This window comes from Solea senegalensis, linkage group LG14 (genome assembly GCF_019176455.1).
Source record: "Solea senegalensis isolate Sse05_10M linkage group LG14, IFAPA_SoseM_1, whole genome shotgun sequence".
Lineage (NCBI taxonomy): Eukaryota > Metazoa > Chordata > Actinopteri > Pleuronectiformes > Soleidae > Solea > Solea senegalensis.
In genome coordinates this window covers 17,019,289-17,042,357 of record NC_058034.1, presented here as the reverse complement: position 1 = coordinate 17,042,357, position 23,069 = coordinate 17,019,289, and the positions used below count along the sequence as shown (strand labels likewise).

At 41.4% G+C, this 23,069-nt stretch overlaps 1 protein-coding gene across 1 annotated transcript in view; it reads left to right on the top strand.

Annotated features, from left to right (window-relative positions):
* The window catches only part of LOC122781082 (ephrin type-B receptor 1-like), a 97,094-nt gene extending 87,742 nt beyond the window's left edge, over window positions 1-9,352 (top strand). Inside the window, exons 19-20 of the mRNA XM_044044586.1 lie at window positions 50-208; window positions 3,946-9,352. Of these exons, the coding sequence (XP_043900521.1) occupies window positions 50-208; window positions 3,946-4,057 (271 nt within the window). The 3' untranslated portion in view covers window positions 4,058-9,352. The remainder of the gene's footprint in view (window positions 1-49; window positions 209-3,945) is intronic.
* The last annotated feature ends 13,717 nt before the right edge of the window (window positions 9,353-23,069 follow it).

Sequence of the window (23,069 nt, the reverse complement as noted above, 5' to 3'; positions counted from 1 at the left end):
TTTTTTTATTTTTTAAAATAATAACTCTTCTGTATCTGCTTGCATCCAGTCCTTCTCATCATCCCTTGTTAGACCGCGGCGGTCCAGATTTGAGCCGGGTGAGCTCAGTGGAAGACTGGCTGGCTGCTCTGAAGATGACCCAGTACCGAGACTCCTTCCTCGGCTCCGGTTTCACATCCTTGCCGCTTGTCACACAAATCACTGCAGAGTGAGTCTACTCATTAAAGTGTCGCGCTTTTTTTGTTTTGTTTGCGAGACTGCGTCTCTCACCTGCCAAGTCGGCATCTTGTTAGTTGGATGAGTGGCAGGACAGCTGGTTGTCTGACTGCTGCTCCATGTGTACGCCTGTCTGTCTCTCTCTCTCTGGTCAATTTCCCCCTGCTTACTTTTTGTAGCCTTTTTCTCTTCTCTTCATGCAATTATGCCGGTGACAGACATGGCAGAAGAAATCATGTGTAAAGATGGACCGTCTAATTCTTCAAATGGTGCGTCAGTAACACCTCAGGAAAATATCCTCAATTTTGGTTTTGAACAGAAAGGGTTGGTGGCCAGAGATTAAGGTCATTCTGGTTTCTGTTTTTGGCTAAAAACCCCTGGTATTAATTGGCTTATCTTAACAACTGTCACACAAATGTGTAACGGGATAAAATGACGACATTGTTGAACTCAAATCATCTATTTTCACCACTGAATAAAATGCTGTGCGCACCACTATCACATAAATAATACAGCATGACCTCTCCACTGTCCTCTATCAGCAGTTCTGGTGTTTCATGTTCCCATGACATCATAAAATCAACATTTAAGTGCTTTAATCTTGTATATGTTGCTTCTTGAAATGTCATATAGCAATATCACATATAACCCAATATTCCGATTAGGTTTATAGAGGTTGCTTTGCCCTCACATCTGCTTTAGGATTTTGATGACTCGTCTTGTACTCGGCAGTATACGAAATTACAGTCAATCAAGAGCTTTATGATTCATTTGATGCCCCCACGTCAACCCACTGTACGTTCAAATCCATCAACTCTATTGATGAGCTTGCGTTTCTCCAGTCTCTCCTTCCTCAGCAGCGCCTGACATCACGTACTGGTTCATACATATTGCAGTATGGCTTCCATCCAGAAATTTCTACATCGTCATCCTTTTTCCTTAGAGACATCACTTGCACCCTCCTTTTTTTGGTTACGACCACAGATGACGGTGGTGAGAAATCTGTTCTTGTATGATGAGCGATGTCATTATGCCGCGTCGTAACTGTTAGCACCTCGTATTCACCGCGCTTGGCTTCTCTAAATGCCGATCAATATGGTGACAAGACCTTTCCCCTCTCCCTCACAGCTCATTTGAACTGAAAATAAGTCGAGCCCATGCCCGTGAGCCATAAAGTGAGTGGTTTTTGTCCTAACAGCCGTCAGTAAATAACATCTGAGAGCAGGAAGGTGTTTTTTTTTTTTGTAGCCCACCGTGACACAATAGCAGCGACCAATCTTTCCTTCAGACTGCGTGGAATAATTCACACCCCGGCCGTGCTCTCGCAGCGCGTGACCGCAGTCTTCACAACAAGGCGTGCTCTGCTGAAGCAAAGACCATAAGTTAGCACGCGTGTCACAGAAAATGGCAGAGAAAGTGCAGCCGAAATTGTCTGCTGCTTCCACTACAGACAACGGCCAAGTTCAGATGAACAGGCTGAAGCGACACATAACGGATTTTTTTTTCTGTTGCTGTGACAATTCCCTTCAGAGCCTGAATCAGGTATACACTCTGGACATGTGTCATGAAGCATGACTGAGATGAGAATCCATGCAGCTCTTGTGTCGTCATTGACCTACACTGCACAAACCTGCTAAAATCACACAACAGTGGAGGGGAGAGTGTTGTCCTCGAGAGCTAAATGTCACTCGCAGGTTCACTGCAGTAGCTTCCATTTCTGAATTTTCTCAATGGGGGCGCTCAATAATGATAGGTTATCCTGCTTCAACATTGTGTAATCTCACAAGTATGACATTTTCTGTTGTTGCATTCAGCCCTATATTAGCTTTACATGGAGAGGTGATGTAAAGTAATTATTACCAGAGTCTCAGTTATTTTAGTCCCATCTGAAAGTCAGTAAAGATTATGGTCATTTTTACCTTGGGTAAACGCCTTCAAAAAAGTGACCCTAGCTAATACTTATCCCTGCAAATAGTCCAGCAGTAAATAGTGGTTAAAAGTAGTTTTCTGCAGATTTTCAAGCATGCAGGAGCTTGAAGAAGAGTCATTCTCTCTCGCACTAGGCGGTCGGACTCAAAGCTCAGGTGTTTTTGGCATACAATGAACACCACATTGAACCAGATTGTCAGAGGCACGGGACAAGTGCCTATAGTTCCTCAAGCAGCTCAATATGTAGCAGGCCTAGGCATTGTGGCTAATAAAATGCCAATAAAATCAACCAGTAGACGAGTCAGTTAATAGTAATTTGACCTAACTGTTGTATGTGTGTTTGCGCTTGTGACATCAGCAAGCAACGTCCTACGCAGATGCTGACAGGAGGTGGCGGCCGTGCGTAAATAGATTGACTGAGATTTCTTATGCTGTCCCGATTGGCCATTTAATATTACACTATTAATGGTAGCACATTAATCTAATACTGTCTGAATAGATGCATGCAAAAGGCTATTAGAGCACATGCATGCGTTTTAAGAGGGCGGTTTGTGTTCTTGTATTTATGAATTTATTGAAGTTGTGAGCCATCAAATATGAACCTGGTAATCTAAATGACTTCCATTGTTTTTGGGGGTGTTGAAGTGATATATGCCGAGATTGACCTACATACCCTAGCTTTTAAATTAGAAACCATAATATGCTTCCTCGTACCTCTTCTTAATATCTGCTACACCTGTGTTTTTAGCTGTGCTTTATTCCCTCTTGTTACTGCTTAAAACATTCATGTTAGGAATGATTATTTTTCTTTTTTTTTTTCTTTTTTTTTTCTAACCAACGCCATCTGTCACTGCGGGAAAATCTGGAAGATTCAGCTTTGTTTACTCCGTAATTAATGCACTGTTAGTTTGTATTCGGCTATTTTAAAATTCAACTCCATTCAAGGGAGGCAATTTCGGTTGGCAGCGTGTGATTGCTGGACACAAATAAGGCTTTAGCCCTGACCTCCCAATCTCTCCAGTCAATAAACGCTCCAGCAGACATTCGCCGCCATTACCTTTGTCAAAGGCACAGCACCAGACTTGGAGCCGGTCCACTGTGACTGCCCACTGCTCCCACACAGTTGGAGTGGGTCAAACACTGAGGATTAATTCTCCACATGGGGATTAATAAAGTCGACTATAACTTATTACCAATGTGGAGACAGCAGATAAGAGGGGTGTGAGCGGGTGAAATTTATTTCAGATGCTTTGCATGCAGCATGCAGCACTGCTTGGAGAGAAAAATGGATTGGAAGCTTACCAGAAATCACTTTTTCTTTTGTTTTTGTTTTCTCTTTGCAACACACGGAAATGCAGGTTCACATGAGATCCAATGAGAAGGGTTAGTGTTTGTATTCTAAGTGATGTATATGGCTTTATATCGGGAGTGTGAAGAGTGACACGTTGTATTCTCTGCTGTCCTTGAAAGCACCTCACCCCCCAGATGCCAGACAAATTAGTTAAATAAAACAAGTAATATACTCTTAAAGCATTCAAATTAGTTGGCACACACTAACGTATTTTATTTGATTTTTTTCTGTCTGAGAATGGTTGGTTTAATATTGGCTACAGCTTAGTCATTATAATTAATACCCTTCCTCACAGATAATAGAATTATACAATATTTAGAGCGCTGGTACCTTTTTTATTCAGTTTCAAGCAATAATTGAAATCCTCCACACATTTAATGAGAGCTGTTTTTGATGTCGTGAATGTGAATGAGCCTCACGTCTGTCATCTCTTCCCTGTGTTTCCTCAGAGATCTTCAGAGGATCGGCGTGTCTCTCGCCGGACACCAGAAGAAAATTCTGACCAGCGTTCAGTCGATGAGGCCCCACTCTGGTGACCAGTCTCCCACTGAATCCGTGTAACCTCGCACGGCAGCAGTCACACCGTATGAAATAGTTTGACCAGTGTACAGTCTTTGAATTTCTACTTTTTTCTTGACATACTTTTGTCCGCCGCTCATGGAGATCTCCGTTTATTGTCCTATGGTTCTCTCAGTCTTTGAACAGAGCTCTCTCTCAGGCCAGCGGCCACTGAAAACAAAACAAAAAAGAAGAATCCGGATCTCTCTGCTCTCACACGTCCCCAAGTCCTTCTCATGAAAGATAACACATTTCAACAACTTTCAACAACATCATTGCTGACGTGGCCTGGTTTTCATTGAAGGAAAACTCAGAGATGCTACTGTGATGTTTTACATGACGGCACACAAACCCTGGACCCAAAGCCTGACAAACAAATCCATGAAGCAACGTTGGATGACGGAGGATCCACAGCTACGACTTTTTAAACTCCATAATGTTTCGCTCAATGTGTTGATGAAAAATTGCTTGTATCTTTGGAATCCGGACCTGAGCCAAAAAAAAAAGGAAAATGGCACATTTTTTAAAATCCATCTTCATATTGAAGAGCCTGTACATATTATAATATGGGATGTTTGTTTCCTATAAAACACCACTTCACCTTTCCCCCTCTGCCAACAGCGCTGGACAACTAATTGTCACTGGAGTGATTCTCTGTGATTATCTTCCTCTGTCTGACTCTTGACAGGCACAAACCTTGAAGTGATGTGGGCTGTGGACACACAAAAAGGAAGGAATGGAAAAAAAGGAAAAATCATTTTGATAGTGCTATCTTTTAAAATGTGTAACTCTGTCCTACGTAAACAGGAAACTCATTATAATATAATGCCAAATCAGTCAGAAAAGTTATAAGTCGGGACATAAATTTTGTGTCATCGAGGCGAAGCAACTTAGCGACAAATGAAGAAAGAGCAGAGGAGGAGGCGCAGGAGGAAGAGACTGGTGGTATTGAGTCATTACCAGCTGCTGAGACGCACCTGTTGTGAATGCACTTAAGTGGCCAGAAAATCTCAAAAGACAGGGATGGGGTGAGAAAAAAAGGCATCGTCAGCCAACGTTCTTGTGATTTGGCTGAAAAAGCCTCCAGCTGACTGCCAATTTAATACCCACAGAAGAACAAACCAGAGAGCCGGTGCTCACGTGCTGTCCACGCATGAAATAAATCTCATGTCTGTTCGGAACTGTACGGGTGCCGTCCAGATGGTAATCATCACTGCAGCAGGCGGCGTTGGGAGTCATTTGTTTTTTTTTTTGTGTGTGTTTTAATAATTATCGGCTCATGCATTTCACGGTCACATTTCCCAACTGACATCGCTGATTAATACTGATGTGTCACTGCACGAAACAGGATGACGACGCGCAACCTTTTCATGTCTTTATCTGTGGCGGGTAACCTTTACAGTGTGTCAGAAAGGAAAAAGCAGTGAAAATCAGCATTATATTCAGTTATTCATTACTCATGAATGCTTACATGTGACATTTTTATTAGAATGTGGTAAAATAAAGGCTCGATCTCGCGATGGAGCGCATGTTGTGGCGACGCACTGGGAGATCTCTCTTTTATCTCGTGGCTTGAGCAGATTACCAGCTGTGAAACAACCGCGGCCTCAATCTGTCTCCAGCCCCCAAAACCTCTGGTCATGCGTGTGCACTGGCGTCCTAAGGATTACCACTCTGTAGCACCAATTGGATGTCATGATTTTTCATCTGCTGCGAGCTGCACTCACAAATGACAAAACACACAACACTGTGTTTGTGCTCGTCTCGCACCACTGGTCTGTGCTGCTGGGATGCCCCAAAGTCTTATATTTATCCAAGTTTTGACTTTGAGAGCTCCGTACGGATCTTGTTTCCACATTTTCCGACAAGACTCCGCTCCATCTGTTGCCTGGCAATGAAAGCTTATTGGACATTTTTATCAAAAAGTATATAAAGCTCAATTGAAACGCCACCTTAAAACATTTCATGCAAAGGAAATGAACGCTATCAACACGGGCAGGTGTCTATCCTTTGCGTCACACTGTGTGTTGTTGTCGTCTTCTGTTTATTAAGGTGAGATGCCACTTTCATGTCACCGTGTCAGTGTTTGTGAAACGACAAATGAAGACAGATGATGTACAGCACATGTTTTGTATTTACACGGCGACCGACGGCCCAAATATTTACAGAGAGAATATCTCAGGAACACAATTGTTGCATCGGTGTATCCTGCAATGCGGAACAGGATTAATCAAAGGTGAAGTGCTTTAAGAGTAAAGGGAGAAAACTTTGATAAGTTAGTGTTTCAAGTACTGATTAAAAGATAAATCCAGCCCCCTTTTAAAGAAAGTTCCCTATTACTATTGCAAGTGGCATTACTCTTCAATGTGGAAACAGAGAGGTGTGCGTGCAGGTTGATGAACAGTAGCCAGAGTTAATGCACTGTCTGATTATATTGATTACAATGCTGCTGAAAATCTAGGCACATCTTTTTCTTCAAGGATAAATTGAGTTTTAAATCCTCTCATTGGAAGGAGAAAGATCCTCCTCCTTTCTGTTGGGTAATGACTTCCTGTTATTTGTCTTGTTTTACTGTACATACAGTTGCGAGCACTATATGAAAAATATTATTTCAGTGAATGTGTGTGACTTTAGATCAAATGTTGCTGTAATCATTCATTCATTTGTAATATAAAAACTGGCTCCCAGGCGCTGTGGAGAGTTTTGAGCACGTTGCATTGATTGAGGGGAGTAGTTATATTCACAAAAGTATCAGCGCTGCTGCGACTGGAGTTGTTTTTGTTTTTTAAAGAATGCTATCACATTCAAAATGGCTATGAATGACCGTGTGTGGCCTTCATACTGATGACCACACCCCCTGCGGTGCTTCCTCATCCCTCCTCCTTTACCCCTCTCATTTACAGCTTCCCTGCCCACTTCTTGGCATTTGCCATAGAGTTGGCCTCAGATGGTGGGGTCCGTTATGCTTTGTTTACATTCAGTGTTTCTCACCAAAACAACAAAGATGTATCCTTTGAGGATTTGAGTCTGTACTTCCTTCCTCGTGTATTCAGCTTTACATTGTTTACATTGCTGTTGACTTAAAAGCAGTTACTACTTCTTCTTCCTCCTCTTCTAATAATAATAATAATAATAATAATAATGATAACAATAATGATATGAGTTAAAATAATACTTTCCAGCAGCACTGCACATAGAAGTTTGAAGTTCTGAATATCATACTCTGTCTACACTGGTATTTAGTTTGAGTCACAATGTAGGTTCAACGCTGACAAAGGCTTTATATATGTTATATAAATGATAGCCATGCAACCTTTAAGGTCCAGTGTGTGAGAATTTGTGACATCTAAAGCCGTGTTTCCATCATGGCACAGTTCGGTTTGGAACGTTTGGCTTTTGTTTCGGCTGAGAACAGTACCTTTACTGGGTAGGCAGGACGTGCACTAGAGATGCGTGGTTGGCGGTTATACCCGTGGATAATCCGTGGGGCAGGTGGATTGCGTGAAAAAAAAATTGTGGGCGCGTGTCACTGTTTAGATAAATAAATAAATTAATTAATATGTTGGTTAACATATTGACTAGATCTGAAATGTGAATTCTCAAAACATTATTTAGAGGATTTGCGCAGCTACTGTGTTCCTTGTTTAGCAGATTTGGTGGATTATTGATGTTAGCAGCGGGTGCAGATGACATTACAGCACCATCTGTAGTGTGCGCTGCGTTCGATGCGTCATCGTGACATTGTACCGGTGCGTTGACGACAAACGACGACACCCAACGCGACACAACAGACCACACCACAATGGAGGATATCCAGCAGCTTGTGGGTTTTTTTCCTGCTCGGTTTGTGGCTGTTCACAAGATCTCAAGCTTTGTATGAAAATAGACCGCAGCCGTTAAAATAGAAACACCAGTCTTTTCTGTCACCTGTCGGTCTAGCTCCACCCGTACCTTACTCTGGTACCCCAAGGGAAGGGTACTGAAAAATGTAATATTTGGGGAGGTTAATTTGGTACTATTCATAATGGAATACTGTACCGAACCGTTAAACTCCTCTGCTCTCCTCTCCCCAATGTCTTTTTTGTCAGTTCAGTCTGCTGTAGAAACAAGGCCTTTACCTAAAGTCCACATAAAAAGAGGTTATTTTTTTACTCCATAAACCTTACACACTGGACCTTTAAATTGTGTTACAATCTCTACATTTTTTGTTCAACAGTAAAGGTGGTGACATTTGATTTTGAATTCCTTTAGTGGCTGATCATAGCTGTGCGCGCTCCCCGCTGCTCACACCGCTCACCTGTATACTTGTCTCGACTCCGCCGACACCAGCGCTCAAACGCGTACTCGCCGTTTCTCGACCTTTGCTGCTTGATTCAGACTGCGCTAGTAGTCGATCGTCACGCTACCTTCAGTGCCTGTTAGCGTTGATAATGGTCTAAGTGCATATTGACAGACTGACTCTGGCAGGTTGCAGTTGAACTTACTTGAAGGTTAACTGCTGAGCTTCCTTATGTGTAACCGCACTAGAAGCAGGAACTTCACCCATGAGTGAAGTGTAGCCTCTCTCTTAAAAACAATCATCACTATCAGTGATAGTGTCAAAGAAAATTCAAAACTCCACAGGGTACCGTACATGGATCTCACTCAGATTCCACCATCATGCTGTTGTTGAAATTTGTGGAATCATTTTTGATATGTGACGTGTGTTAAAATGTACAGTGTTTGACCACAGTCGTCGTCCTCCATTAAAACTCCCCCCTTTTTTTTTCTTGAGCAGCTATTATGTATTATGGTCTGTTCAGGGTCTGTCATTGATGGTGATAAAAATGGTGGTAAAAATGGCAGCTCAGTCTTTGATTGTTAGGCAGGGAGGATGTTTACGATGGACTCCACTCTAACCTGTGCTGGAGACACAGAATATCAACACAATGTTTGGACAATTAAGCACAGAAGAGACCCAGAAATGCTAGGAAGCTCATCCGAGTGCTTTTGGGTGGATTTATGTTTTAATTGAAGCTATTTTCTGCACGCCGGACCAACTCGGCTGCTTTTTCCTTCCCTCCTGTTGCTCTGGTGTAATAGATACCGTAGGGGAGGCTGGAGATGAGAGGAGATGAGTTATGAAGCGAGGGGAAAAAAGTGAAAGGGAATAGGTAATGGAGGGGGCAAGAAGAGATGGGGAATGGAAACAGAACAGAGAAAAGGCAGATGGGGGTGGGGACATGAGAGGCAGAGCTTGACTCTTGTGTTTGAATAAAAATGAGGCTGGGTGTGGAGAGATTACTCTTTCTCTTTTTGTCTCTCTCTCCCAGCTCTACCCGACTGTCCTCTTTCTTCTTCTTCTTCTAATGCCCAAAAACCTCTTTGTACGACTCGCTTTCCCAGTTTCCATTTCCTCCATCGCCTTTGTTGAGTTCAGAAGGCAAGGCAATTCGAGCAACCTTTTCTGTTTTAGATGCACTGTTGTCACAAATATGTTTTAACTTACATCTAATACAAGTATAAAGTGGCAATTTTCACTTTAACACAAAAAGGTTTTCGGGGAGTTTATCCCAAAACAGATGTATTTCCTATTTCCAGTCAGTCAGTCCCAGAATGTTCTCCTAGTTTTCATGAAAACATATGTGCTTACTAATGGTTTATGGTCATTTCCAAGATGTAAGGTGCCATTTATTGTCAACAAAAGAAAAACAGCACAGTCACCAGCAGTGGACGGCCTTTTTTCTGTTTACTGGACTCTCGTAGGTGTCACTGCTCATAGAGTCCAAACATCCCCACTGTAATATATTATAACACTGTAACATATTGTAATTATGCACACTATGTCTGTGTGCGTGCGTGTGTAATATGACGTGTGTGTGTGTGTGTGTGTGCTGTTCAGTACAGTAAAATGTTTGTACATTGTATGTGTGTGTGAGTTTGTAGCTGTTTACTTTCTCAGTATTAACATTTACAATGCACTATTTGTCAATAAAGACGAATCAATCGAATGATCGGCCTTGGCAGTTAATTAAATTCATATATATATTGTCTTCTGCTGTTCAATGGATACTTTCTCTTTCAGACTCTTCTCTTTAAAGCCTAGACTTTGACTGGCTGTGCTTGAAAATCGCTCTAGATCAGCAGTTTCTGAAATGCTCAGACCAGCCCATCGACCACCGACAATCACGTCACGTTCAAAGTCTCTTAGATGGCATTTCTTCTCCATTCTGAAGTCTTCTGCAGGTTGTGAGTTGCTGCGATGTGATTGGCTCATTAGATGATTGTGTTAATAAGCAGTTCCACAGGTGGAGCTGATAGATTGACTGGTGATTGTGTATTGCATATCTTAATCCTTTAACACCTAAGCCTCAAAATGTCTGTCTAAACAAGACACTGTGTTCGTTACTGTCCTTTGTGACAAAAGTAAAGGACTAACCCAGGGCTGTCAAACATAAGGCTCACAGGCCAGAATCGGCCCACCCAACGGTCCGATCCGGCCTGCAGTATGAATTTCATAAAATTTCGCATTACGATTACGGTCTGCTCATAATAGGAAAAACTATATTTTTCAGATTCAGATATCTGTGACTAAACGTTTTGTGCCTTTATAGATTTGCTGTGATCTGTAAGTTATGCACATGTGTAATTGGATGATATTGTTGAAATTGCAGGCTGTTCATAATACTTTTTTATCAAAAAGATACTTCATTCAATTAAACAAAGGGAAACATTTAGAGATATAGTTGTTTTTAGGTTATGATGCTATTATTTTACTGGTCTGGCCCATTTGAGATCAAATTGCGTTGTATGTGGCCCCTGAACTAAAATGAGTTTCACACTCCTGGAAAAACCCCTTCAGCCCATTTCTACATACAGTGAAGAATGATATGATGTCAGAAAAACAAAAAACACGCCATTTCAAATAGAAAAACTTATTATCAACATATATACAGCAGTCGAGAACAGGGTTTGTGGGAACACTAAGAAAACAAATTACATACCATAAAACCTGGCTTTAGATGTTTACACAGCTAGTTAAAAGAGTTTCATATTCTATTTGGGTGTTTACCACTTCATTTCAAATTTTCACCTCATGTAGCCTATACTGTATAATACAGTGTGGAGCACAGGAGGCCTCTGCATTCAGCAATGCATTAAAAAAAGCCTATTAAACTCAATAATGAGTTTCTTTTATGCCAGCGCACTCAACTAATCATTCACGGGAGTGAGAGTCAGTTTTTTTTTTTATGTGTGTTCTTGACTCTGTTCCTTAGTTGAAAAATGGTCACGTTTACAACCTGTGAGAATGACTTTGAATGATACGCCGCCGTTCTCCTCAGAGTATTAGAGGCATTTAAACACAACAGAGGTGACTTCTTTTCTTTTTTTTTCGCGCAAGCTAAAAAAAGCCCACGAGGCAGAGTAAATTAAATCACATAAAGCTAGATTCACTAATAAAGGAAACCCATTACGTGACAGCGGAGTCTGCTGCACTGTGTTATTCACAGCAGCGAGAGCCCCATCAATTACATATGATACAGATTAACAGCACAGGAACTACCGCAAATGAGTTCTGAAGGAGTATAACTGACATAAACCTGTTAGCTGTAACTGATTTTTATTATGGTGAAGTGTAGCCTGTGAATGTAATAAATAGATTCAACACATATTCCCCCTAAAAATGTACAAATTTAAAATTAAGAAGTCCCTAAAGCTGTCGCCTCCTCCATGATACATACACTGTCCTGAAATGACACATACTGTATGACCAATGAAAGATCATCTCTTTTGAGCATGTGCCACCCCCATTATTAAATACATGTGTTTTTTCAGAAAGGCCCAACATGGCCATTTCAGTGATTTTTGTCTATATATTTAAAGGAATACTTCCCCGAAGCTTTGTATTACTAGAATAAGGATGTCCCGTCCCCCTACAATTGGGATTAGCGTTGCAGTTTTAAGCCTCAGACCAAGTGTCACTGGTCAGGGGTTCCACCTGAAGCCGACCAGGAAATAAGATATTTCATAAGATATTGAATAACATTAGGGGCAACTCTGCTGTTTGCAAAAATAACTTGAGTTGAATAAAAGTCCATGGCAAAAGGAACTCATGTTTCACTTGATTTATAATATCGGCAAACCATTTTCTGAGGCATTAATGATGTCAATCACTAGTGACGGGTCTTACACTTTAGTAAATTCTGTTTCCATTTAGAAGACAAAACGCGACACATTTGTGTGGATACAGTTATGATTGACGGCTCATGTTGGGCAATAAGAGCCTGGTTGCAGTGACATCATGTCAGTTAATGTGAAATCTCAATGCTGAAACTATTACTGTATTAATTAAAATTGTAGAAGAAATATCTCTACAGCAGTAACAAATTAAATAGTATTTTACATGCAGCTATAAAATACAAAATCTTATGTATAATATTATTTAACAGTCTCAAAATGTATGGTTCTATTCTGTATTTTGACCATTTAAAGTTTAGAGAAACAAGTCTCTTATAAATGATTCACCACATCTGTTGCCCTGAGCTTTAAAGGGTTAATAGCTTTCAGTTGTTCCAGGCACAAACCTTGCAGTGTGTGTGTGTGTGTGTGTGACTGTGTGTGTGTGTGTGTGTGTGTGTAGTGTTAGTGGGGAGCACAGCACAGTGTGGTGGCATGACTTCATCACTGGCCAAAAGGAGTGACAGAAAGAGGTTAAGGAAAAAAAGTGAAGATGGAGGGAGGAGGAGGAGAAAAATAAAGGTAACTCTCTGTGTGTTTGTGTGTGTGTGTGTGTCACTGACAGTGAGTCATCTTCACACAACCTCACCAGCACAAATCTGTCTTTCCTCTCCTCCCCCAACAACCCGCTTAGATAAATAACTGACTCGCTTTTCTGACACTAGTCCAGTGGCAAGAGACATGTTTTGCTCTGTGGTCTTTCGTTCCTGAATTCCTGATTTGGTCTATGTTTCTCCTCTTTTATTACTGACTTTCTGTGACTGAACTCCCTGCAGGAAAACAATGAATAGTGAGGGGTGTTTTTCTTCTTCTGCTTCTTCTTTAAAGGAATGAACTGTTATCTATTATTGAGCAGCAGTCAGCAGCAGCATATCTACCTACTAAGCTGCTAAAATAAATATGACGCAGTGCTGGGGAGATTTGCACGCGTTTGAACTCTGAGCAGTCAAGGGTAAGACATTCACTGACGAGCCAGTTGTTCAAAGCAACTCGTAAATACAATTCTGTCTTCTTCTTCTTGTTGTTGTGCAGTATTACATCTCACACGGAGAAGAAACTAAACCGTCCTTGCCTCTTTTGTTGGGTGACTGAAAGGGAGAAAGAAAAAAAAATGCCTGTGTTGACAACAAAGTCTTTGTTTTGATGTTTTGGCTTCTCTTTGTTCAGGCTCGAGCATCTGCACCTGCTCCAATTAGTCAATTACCATAGTCAATAATTACACATATGCTGCACTTCCCAGCTAACAATGAGTGTCTTTAAATGGGGAGGGGCGGGGGTGTTTACCGTGTTCGAGTCCATATGAGTGTCTCCCTCTTTTGGCGTTAAAACAGAGAAGAAATGTAAGAAAATGTCTGTTTGCGTTCAAATGTGTGTCAGATGAGTTCACACTGTGGTGATTAAGCCTTTAAATAACTCTCTCTGTGTTTGTCAGTATAGCTGTGTTTAGATCAGATGTCGCCCAGCGACATTTCTGTGCTGCACACATGATTTAACATGAAGTGACTTGTTTCATGTTAAATCAGACAGAGATGTTCGTCGGATGGTCAGTTAATCAAATTTGCATATAAAGTTTACGTTGTGATATTAGGGGTGGGGAAAAACATCTATTCTTAGATGTATATAGATTTGGACCGGGACAATTCTGAATTGATTCACAAATAAAGTCCAAATTCCTATTATTTAAATGTTAAATAATGTAAAATAGACAAACTTTATGGGGAGCACGTAACAAAGAAGCATGGCGCCGAGATACAGCGACGCTATTTAGTGCTCAGCAACGAAACAATACAGAAGGAGTAGGGTAGGATAGGAATTACATGTGATGCTTGGACATCTGTTGCCATTGAATCTTACGTCACTATAACCGCACACTTTATCACTGATGGCGGGAGGCTAATGTCACAGTCAATGACAAGAGCAATGAATGAGAGCCTCACAGATGCTAATGTGGCTGAGCTGTTGGACATAAAAGCACGATTCAGTTGTAAACATTTTTGTCTTAAATATGTGAGTTGTGATTCAAGATGTTACACACCCAGGTTGCTGCCACCTTTGGTTCTTTACAGTGCATTTGTAACTTTACAGTTTGCATGTGTTTCAGTTAGTCTGATAACGATGAATTAAACTCATTACACATGCAGAGTTGTTAAAAATAGCGGTGGGTGAGTGGGTTAGCGATCACACAGTGAGACAAAGACTTTCAAAAGACTGATTGGAAGTCGATAATCTTTTATTAATTGAATTGTAGCCCCTGAATTATAATCTTGAGGTGCCTTAAGATTCCCATCCCTACTTGATCATGACATCTTCCTCCGATCTGATGCTTGAAGCTGGGTTTCAAATCATGGGATAACTGTGAACTACACGATGGAGAGGTGAAGTCAGTTTGAACAGGAGTGTTCATAGACTCCCAGCTACATTTGTTCAAGAAAACATTGCTAAAATGACACAGTATGTGTAAAACCATGCTTAATTTTACTTCCCTCAAAGTCAACCACTGAACTTTTCTTGCAACAATGTTATTCTAGATGTTTTTTTGTTTTGCCTTTGTTTTTGCTTAATTATTCCTCTTACCATTCACCCACACCTGGAGTTGTCACACACTCTGATTGCATGAGAGCTTTCTTTGGACATAATACCACACATTCAGAATAGCATCAAATTTGAGGTGTTTTTATTAGCAGTATGCAGGGCCAAAGTGGAGATGCGTCTATGTAAACATAGTAAGAGACTGTGTTTACGACATGCTAGGTCACAGTCAGTGTTGTAATGTAACAAAGTACATGTACTTTGTTAAGTAGAATTTTCACATATCTGTACTTTACTTTGTTATTTATATTTCTGACAACTTTTTCTCCACTTCATTACCTAAATAAAATGTACTTTTACTCCAGTACATTTGGTTGGTTTGTTTGTTGTCGCTAGTTGTTTTTAGCGGCACCAGCTGTTAGCTGCTCAGCTGTTAGCCGCAGATTTCCAAGTGGACTTAAAACACAGCTGCGGCTCGTTGTTTACCGTGTCCGACACCGAGGCTCTGGTCTCTTGGTTTCTAGTCTTCTGTCCGGGCTAGCGAGCTCACGCAGATAAACCTCACATTTCGTCTCCAAGTTGAATTAAAACACAGTGTGTCTAGAAGCTCCACAAACTCCGCAAAAAAAGACGCTAAAAGTTTCAAAAATACAAGCAGACACAGGCTGAGAGACGGAGCTTGTCACCATTCATGACAGAAGGTTCATTTTAATGTTTGAAGTTGTTTGCCTGTAGCCACAATAAATGTCATCTTCAAAACTGTAATTGCTCAATTTGGTTAAATATTTTTACTGCTAACACTTAAGTACATTTTATATCAGAAAATGACTTTTGATACTTAAGTACAGTAAATGTCAGGTACTTTTACTCAAGTAATATTCTAAAAGGCGACTTTAAACTCTACCAAAGTCATTTCGCTTTCAAGCACTTTATCCAAGACTGGTCACAGTGAGCTCGTTAGGAATCACAGTTGCATTTCCAGGAGGCTGGAAATCTGTTTAGAGTCTTTAAAAAACAACAACTGGAAAGTGTTGATCAAGTGCAGATTGGAGACTTTTGTGTGCAAGCTGCTGTGTGAACTTGGCTTCAGGCGTCAGAGAGTAGCAACAATATTAGCATCAATTTTGCAATTACCTGGCAAAGTAGCCGTACTACTTGAGTCCCACAGTTTGTCTGTGTGTCCACATGCACAATAGGCTGAAGGATCTCCACTCCAGCCCTGTTGCAAACTGCACCACAAATCTTGAATCTGATGCATTTTCTGAACATTACGCCGACATGTGCAAAGAAAGCTCTTAAAACCTGAACAATCTGATTCCAAAGATGAGAATATTACCGTGACGACTGTGTCGTGCGTCTTAGCTGTAGCCCTCCCTCCTCCTTCCCTCAGGTGTGTTTGTTGCCCTTGGCCATTTTAAATTTCCCCGTTAATGTCGGTTGACGGCTGTAAAAGCCTGCTTCACTTCGATGAGGACTCTTTCATTCCTTTGGACTGCTGTGTCTGCTGCTGTGTCCCGATGATTGAGTTGCAGTGTCATAGGACTAAATAAAGATTTTGTGGCGCTGCGTTTACATGAATAGTTAACCACCCACTCCAGAACCACTTGAATGACAATATTGCAGACAGCTTTGTTGCTGCTCCTCAGCCTGACACCATGCCCAACTTCTTATCCCCGGAGAGGTAACATTTTTACTTTGAGGTTTGGCAATTTCCTTTTCCTTTCTTTCGTCTGACCCACGTGTGAACCTGAGCTGCATTGCCCCCAATTAACTCTATAAACCAGAAGCATCACATTAGAAACAAACCGTGTTGAATCATCTGCTGGACTTCTAACAGCAAAGACTCGCGGGTTTAAAGGAGTTCAATGTAAAACGTGTGACGAGGCTTTGTACTGTAGGTGTGAAGAGGTTGAGTGAGTCCAGAGTCACAAACAATCAGAGAGGCAGCCAATCAAAGACATTCAGCCAAGCGCGGAGGTCAACTCGTACTGGACTGGTGTCAATAAACAATCACGCAGGAAGAAGCCGGGACCGGGATAACCGGAAATTCAGCAGCCACAAAATCAGGAATAGACCAAAATATGGACAAATGGCAAGAGGGCTGATGAGACACCAACACCTGCTTGGTAAAAGACAAGTCAGGAGCAGTGACAGTGAGGGACACTGGAGATCCTCAAATGTGGGACGTCACTTTTTTGTGAACTATGAGTTGGAGCCGTTCTCAGGTTAACCCTTTAACACCAAGCGTATCGCAGACAGCACGTTCGCACAAGTGCACTTTGAATTACCGTAACTATGTGATGGTTTTTGCTATCGGAAAAATTGTGACAGTTTCTGAAAGCAGAGAAGTTGCACGTCAAAGCCGACGTGTTGTAACGTTAATTTCACTCACGCTGTTGCAGGATAACAGACGAATCAGCAATTTTTGGGCCTGTTTTTGGACAGTGGGACACAAAACAAAATCTGGTGTTCATGTACAACTACAAGTTATTTTTAAATAAAACGTTTTGTTTTTCTTCATTTAAATTTTTTTTTTTGAAAGTTATTCTGGAAAAATGCTCAAAAGCACTTACTCGGGGGACATTTTCTGGCCCTTTTATGGTTAAAATAAGCAAAAAAGGGTTGTTGTTGTCGGTGTTAAAGGGTTAAGCAGTAGCAACTGAAGCTGAAGACTACAGAGCTCCAGATGTCACGTTTGTTTACACCACCGTGGTGGCAGGAAAATCTTCTGCAAAATGAAAGGTGCCAGCGTTGGTTTCAAGCCATCAGAGTTCACGACACACTATAAACACACAAAAATCAGGCAATATATCACAGAACCTATTTCTGAGCCCTGTGATGCCCCAGGAGTATGTAAAGAGTCAGAGCAGACATTATTCCAGATCTTCAACTTTCTGATAGATTTTTCCTTCTCCAGAGAACGCTTAGACATCACTACAAAAATATGTAAAAAAATATATATATATATATATATATTAAAGTTAATCAGTGTTGGATCCTGAAGTGGTAAACTTCACAAGCTCCCATTGCTCTGTCTTCTCCAACTCTGCCGTCTCCCAGGATCGTTTATGATCCAGTAAATGCTCTAAAGTTTGTTTGTCCCCGACTGTTATGGTGTCCTGGGGCATCACAGTTATCCACCATCCTCGCTCAGTATAATTACAGCCAGAGACGACACGAGTGGCCTGACTGGTCTAGATACACTAGATGCTGCCAGTTTCACATGCAGTATAATTTATGTCTGTGGATTTGAGTTTGCGGGTGTGAACCGGAGCTCAACACTGACGCTGCTGTGACATTTAATCTGGACCCTTCACGAGGATTGATAATGATAAGATTTGCTAAGTGAGAAGCTGCTCACTTCAGTGCACTGACAGAAATGTGCACTGACTGCTGACTGCTGATCTGACATCACATCCACAAACTCTAGGTATACACACACACACACACAGGATACCAGCTGATGAGCAGTGATTAATAATGCACACGCCTGCACATGTTCCACTCAGTCTTGTTTTCACGCTGTATTGACATCAGGAAATCACACACACACACACACACACACACACATAGATTTAAAACGGCAGATGACAAGATATTAAAGTTGAATTCGATTCCACGTTCCTTTCCTATAGTGCATCACCACATTAGGCATGGCGTTGCTTCAGAAATGTGTCCGAGTAAATTATGTTACAGACACACACCTCACACACATATTTCCCCTTCTAGTATGAGTAGGACATTCCAGGAATTACAGGAACAACAGTGTTGTACATTTTCCGGTCAGTGGGGCCGTGGAAAACACCAGCAGGGAGTAAACGTTATTTAAAAAAATAAATAAAAAGTAAAAAATGTTGCAGTTCCTCTGTCTGTCAGCATTGTCAGAGGATGTATATAACAAGTATAGCAATACATGGTTTATGCTGATATTTTATCTTTAATCTTACACCTTGTTCATGCTCTGTTAGTACAGAGTACAAAGCCTTCTGTTCACGACTGAACCACAATCGAGCTCAAAATGTTCGACTGCGCGCAGTAAAGAGACTGTCGTACTGAAGGTTTTGCTGTTTTTGTGTCTCTTCATATAGAAAACACAAACCTTGCTGCTGTTTCTGAACTCCATGTCATTGTCTTTGCTTCCCTAGCATATGCTGGTAACCAAGTACAACAATGGTATATTATTTGCAAGCCTACAGTAGCACTCAATCAATTATTTGACTTATAAGGTCAAGAGTAACTTTGATATCTGGCTCAAAATCCCTGTAAAAGTCCCAGAGATCGATGTAAAGTTAAGGTAAACTTGATTGGATGTCTTCAGCTGGGAGTGATTGTAAGTAAAAGATAATGTAGTGCAGAATTCTTAATCTTAACAGTATTTAACTTATTATATTATGTAAGTTAAGGGTTTCCAAGGTGAAACCACCACCATTAGGCCTCTACTTTGTTTGCATTTTCACACTTTTCCCTCCCTCTTTTCTCCTCAGGTCACCTTTTTCTTTTCTCTTCTTCCTCCCACCACGCGCGCATACATACACACACACAGGTACTCACATACACATGTACCCACCACCCCTCTGCTTCCTGCATCTACTGTTCTTTTCTGCCCTGACGCCGCTGAAGTCTAAATTTAGACGTGAGTCTTCTGGAGGAATCAGTGCTTGTGTTGCTTTCGAGGACGCCCTCGGTGTTTGTAGGAAGTAGTTCAGCGAAATCTCATTTTTTATGGGGGTGAGACTTAGGCTGGGGGGTATTTTTAAAGTTTGCCCAAGAAGAAACACGATACTGCTCCTAAAAGGCACAACTGCACACACCGATGTACTGCAGGAAACTACTGCAGCCCACTGAGGGTTTAAATGTCGACAGGCTGATTAATCGATCAGAAATAATCAGATGATAAGTATTTCTGAATAAGAATTCAGATTTTTTCTTTAATCTCAGAATTCTGACATTTTCATTAATCGCATAATTCCCTTTTTTTCAGAATTCTGACTATAATCTCAAAATTCAGACTTTTTCTTTTAATCTCAGAATTCATGCCGTTTTTTACATGTGGCCCTAACACTCTTCCGTAACTCTTTGTGTTTTTTAAAGTTCTATCATATTAAGTTGATTAAAACAGGAAAATAGTAGAAAGTGTTTGTGTAGAAAATGACTTGTGATTGCAGCAATGGAAAAAATGTGAACACTCCCTCCTGACAAAGTCTGTCCTTAGTATAGTTTACATCTATAATACATGTCTTTGTTATCGCATGCTGTCACAATTTCACCTTTATAAAAGAAAGTCTGCCAGTGTTGGAACTGGAAGGTTTTCAGACAGCAGCAGTGGGACGAGGAAGCCCCGAACATGAGCTCACACTGACTCACTCAGACTCCCTCGCTGTCGCTGCATATGAACAACAACCGCAGCGACAGCGAGGCAGCGTAGAGAGCCAAGATAACAGGTTTCACACACACACACCCTGCAGCCAGTCTGCCTCTGTGTCTAGGACTGCACTTACGTGTTGATTTGATGATTTGACCACAAGAAGGAGACAATTTGGTATCGCCATAGCAACGTGGGACATAGCAATGTGGCAAAATCTGTTTTAATCACTTTTTAAATCAGCTTGGTGTATGTGTGTGAATACGTGGCATAAACACTGACCTTGTCAGGACCAGTAGTCACTCATGGCGGCCAAAGCCTGATCATTTCTGAGTCACTGGTCTGGTTTAGGGCTATAAGATTTGAATTGTGGTTAAGTTATAGATTTTGTTAAGGCTGTCCAAATGAATGGAAGTCAGTGCAGTGTCCTAAGAATAGCGTGGGTGTGTGTGTGTGTGTCTGAGTGTGTGTGAAAGAGAAATAATCAGAGTGAGAATGAGTGTCCACAGTAATTTTGGTCTGCGTCTTTCTCTGTGCCTGCTCCTATCATACACACACACACACACACAGTCTTCTCTTGTCAGTGTATAGATTTTCTATCCACTCTGGCCTTGTCTTCCTCCCTGCACAACGCCACCTTTCAGAATAGCAATCAGTCTGCCTCATTTAGCCTGTGTCTCTTCTTTGCACCAGCGAATACTTCTGCTCTCAAGTCTAAGTCTGCTCGCTCTCTCTCTCTGTCTCTAAAAAAATAATCGTCTGGGTTTCCTTCACCGCATAAATTTGATATTCAAGTTAGATCTTTTGTTGAATTTCACAGAGGGAACAAGCACGGGGGGGAGAGAGAGAGGTTGGATCTACATCCGCCTCACAGTGTGGTGTGAAATGATCAAATAAGGTACTGTCAGTGTAGTGGTCGTGATATCCTTCCATATGTGAGCACCAGATGATGTCGTCCAGGGAGAAGTCAAGATTAAAAACAGAAATAAATGTCATGGCATACACGGGAAAACTTGAAATAGACTGAACCCTAATTAACATCCGTTGTTTCACCGCATATCCTCTTCTCATCTGTGCCCCGTTTGCACCTTTGTTTCTCCCCCTTATCTGTTTTTTCCATTCCCCAGTAAACAAAATGTCAAATAATCTTGCTGCAATACAAATATGAATTCAGTCTTCAGCTGGCGGTTATTGAAAAAAAAGCCCACAGTTTTGCTGATATGAGCATCGCTGCGACTTCTCAAGGGGCCAAAGTTTGTGTTATATCGGGGAGTGAGTCAGTGTCTGCCTCCGGTTTCCTAAAGCACTAATGTGAGGGTAACATGAGCAGTCATTAAAGAAACGTATTAAAAATAGACGAGATGCTTGCTTTTAGCTGCATATTCTGCACATTTATTTTCTCTGTGTGTGTTCCACTTGCAAGACCTTTGCGTCATCGTGTTATTCGATTTAATTGATGAGCTCACACTGACTCATATGTACAGTTGGACTCGGGTGGAAATGATAATCTGTTTTGAATCACAGACTGATTACCTGATTAACACTTCAGTCAGCATTGGAGTCTGTATGAGATAACACCTTTTAGTCAAAGAGGTGTTCATCATTTTTCTTTTGACCACTCCGATGTCAAACTATGCAGTTCAAGGAAAACGTAATCTCCTCTCTTCCTTTCTCTTTCATCCTCCACCTCTTTAGAACAAAGTCTCTTTTTATGCCGCCTCTGTGCAAAGAGGCCATGGCTGCAGCGCCTCTGTACAGTCCCAGGCCTTGTTAATATTTCACGTGGTTAGAAGCCAGCGCAGACGCCTGCTTTTTCTCCTTATTTAACCTCCAGGGCCCAATCTCCATACTAACCAGCTCAGGTTTTGACTGGGAGACTCTCAGATTGTCGCAGTGAACGCTCCTTCTTCTCTCCATGGCCATGACTGTGGCCGTTCCTCGACTGAGTCACAGCCTGCACGTTTTTCAGGTTTCAAAAACATTTATTTTAGTTTTAAGACTCATTACGAATGAGGCACAGGCAGGGAAGGTCTTTCTTATAAGAACTCAAAACACTCTGAAGTAGATGCCAAGGCCACGTTTTCCAAAAAAATCCACGAACATCCATATTCTACCACCTGCGAAAAGTTTTCAAATGCAAAAAAAACAAATAGAAGCATTTTCCGCAGGAATAATAAGAAATAAATGATAGTAAAATACACTTCACGGAACAATTACAATCACTGACCAAAGTGTTCTTCATAAAGCCTGATTTACTATTGTGCATCATCTTTTTTTAAACGTGACAAGTGACAGGAATGGACAGAAATATGACACTTTCCTCTCATGTCGCAATGCGTGTACGACACCATCGTACTGCATGTTGTCCTGCATGACATTCAGGGTGCATTCACACCAGCTCCTTCTAAATCGAATCCTAGTCCGTTTGCTCGTTGGGGAGGCGTGACCGAACTCTGACCCGCACCAAAGAGGCGAACTCTCGTCCGCCTAAAAGCGTAGGTCTCGGTTCGCTTGAAGGGAACCAAATGCAGGAAGCAGATTACAGCGCAGAGCATTGTGGGTAAACACAACCAGAACATATGCACGTGTAGAACGATAGCCGGGAGGAATGTGTCGCATGTTAAAAAAAATAAATAAATAAAAAAAGCGATAGGATTTGATGTAGTTTCACGTTTTGCTCTGATGTGGCAGAAAACAGAAGTTGTTCTGCATTAACCAACAGATGAGCCTGTTTTCTTGTTCATTGTGTGTCTTGTCTTCAGTAATTCTTGATGCAGCGCCGCCTCAGGCGAGGAGGGGAATACGTTATTCACACTATTGGTGCGAAAGTGTGAAAGCAAACTCGCACTGACCACCTCTGTGTCTTGCGCTTCCATTGTCCTCTCAGGAAAAGTTCAATCAAAATCT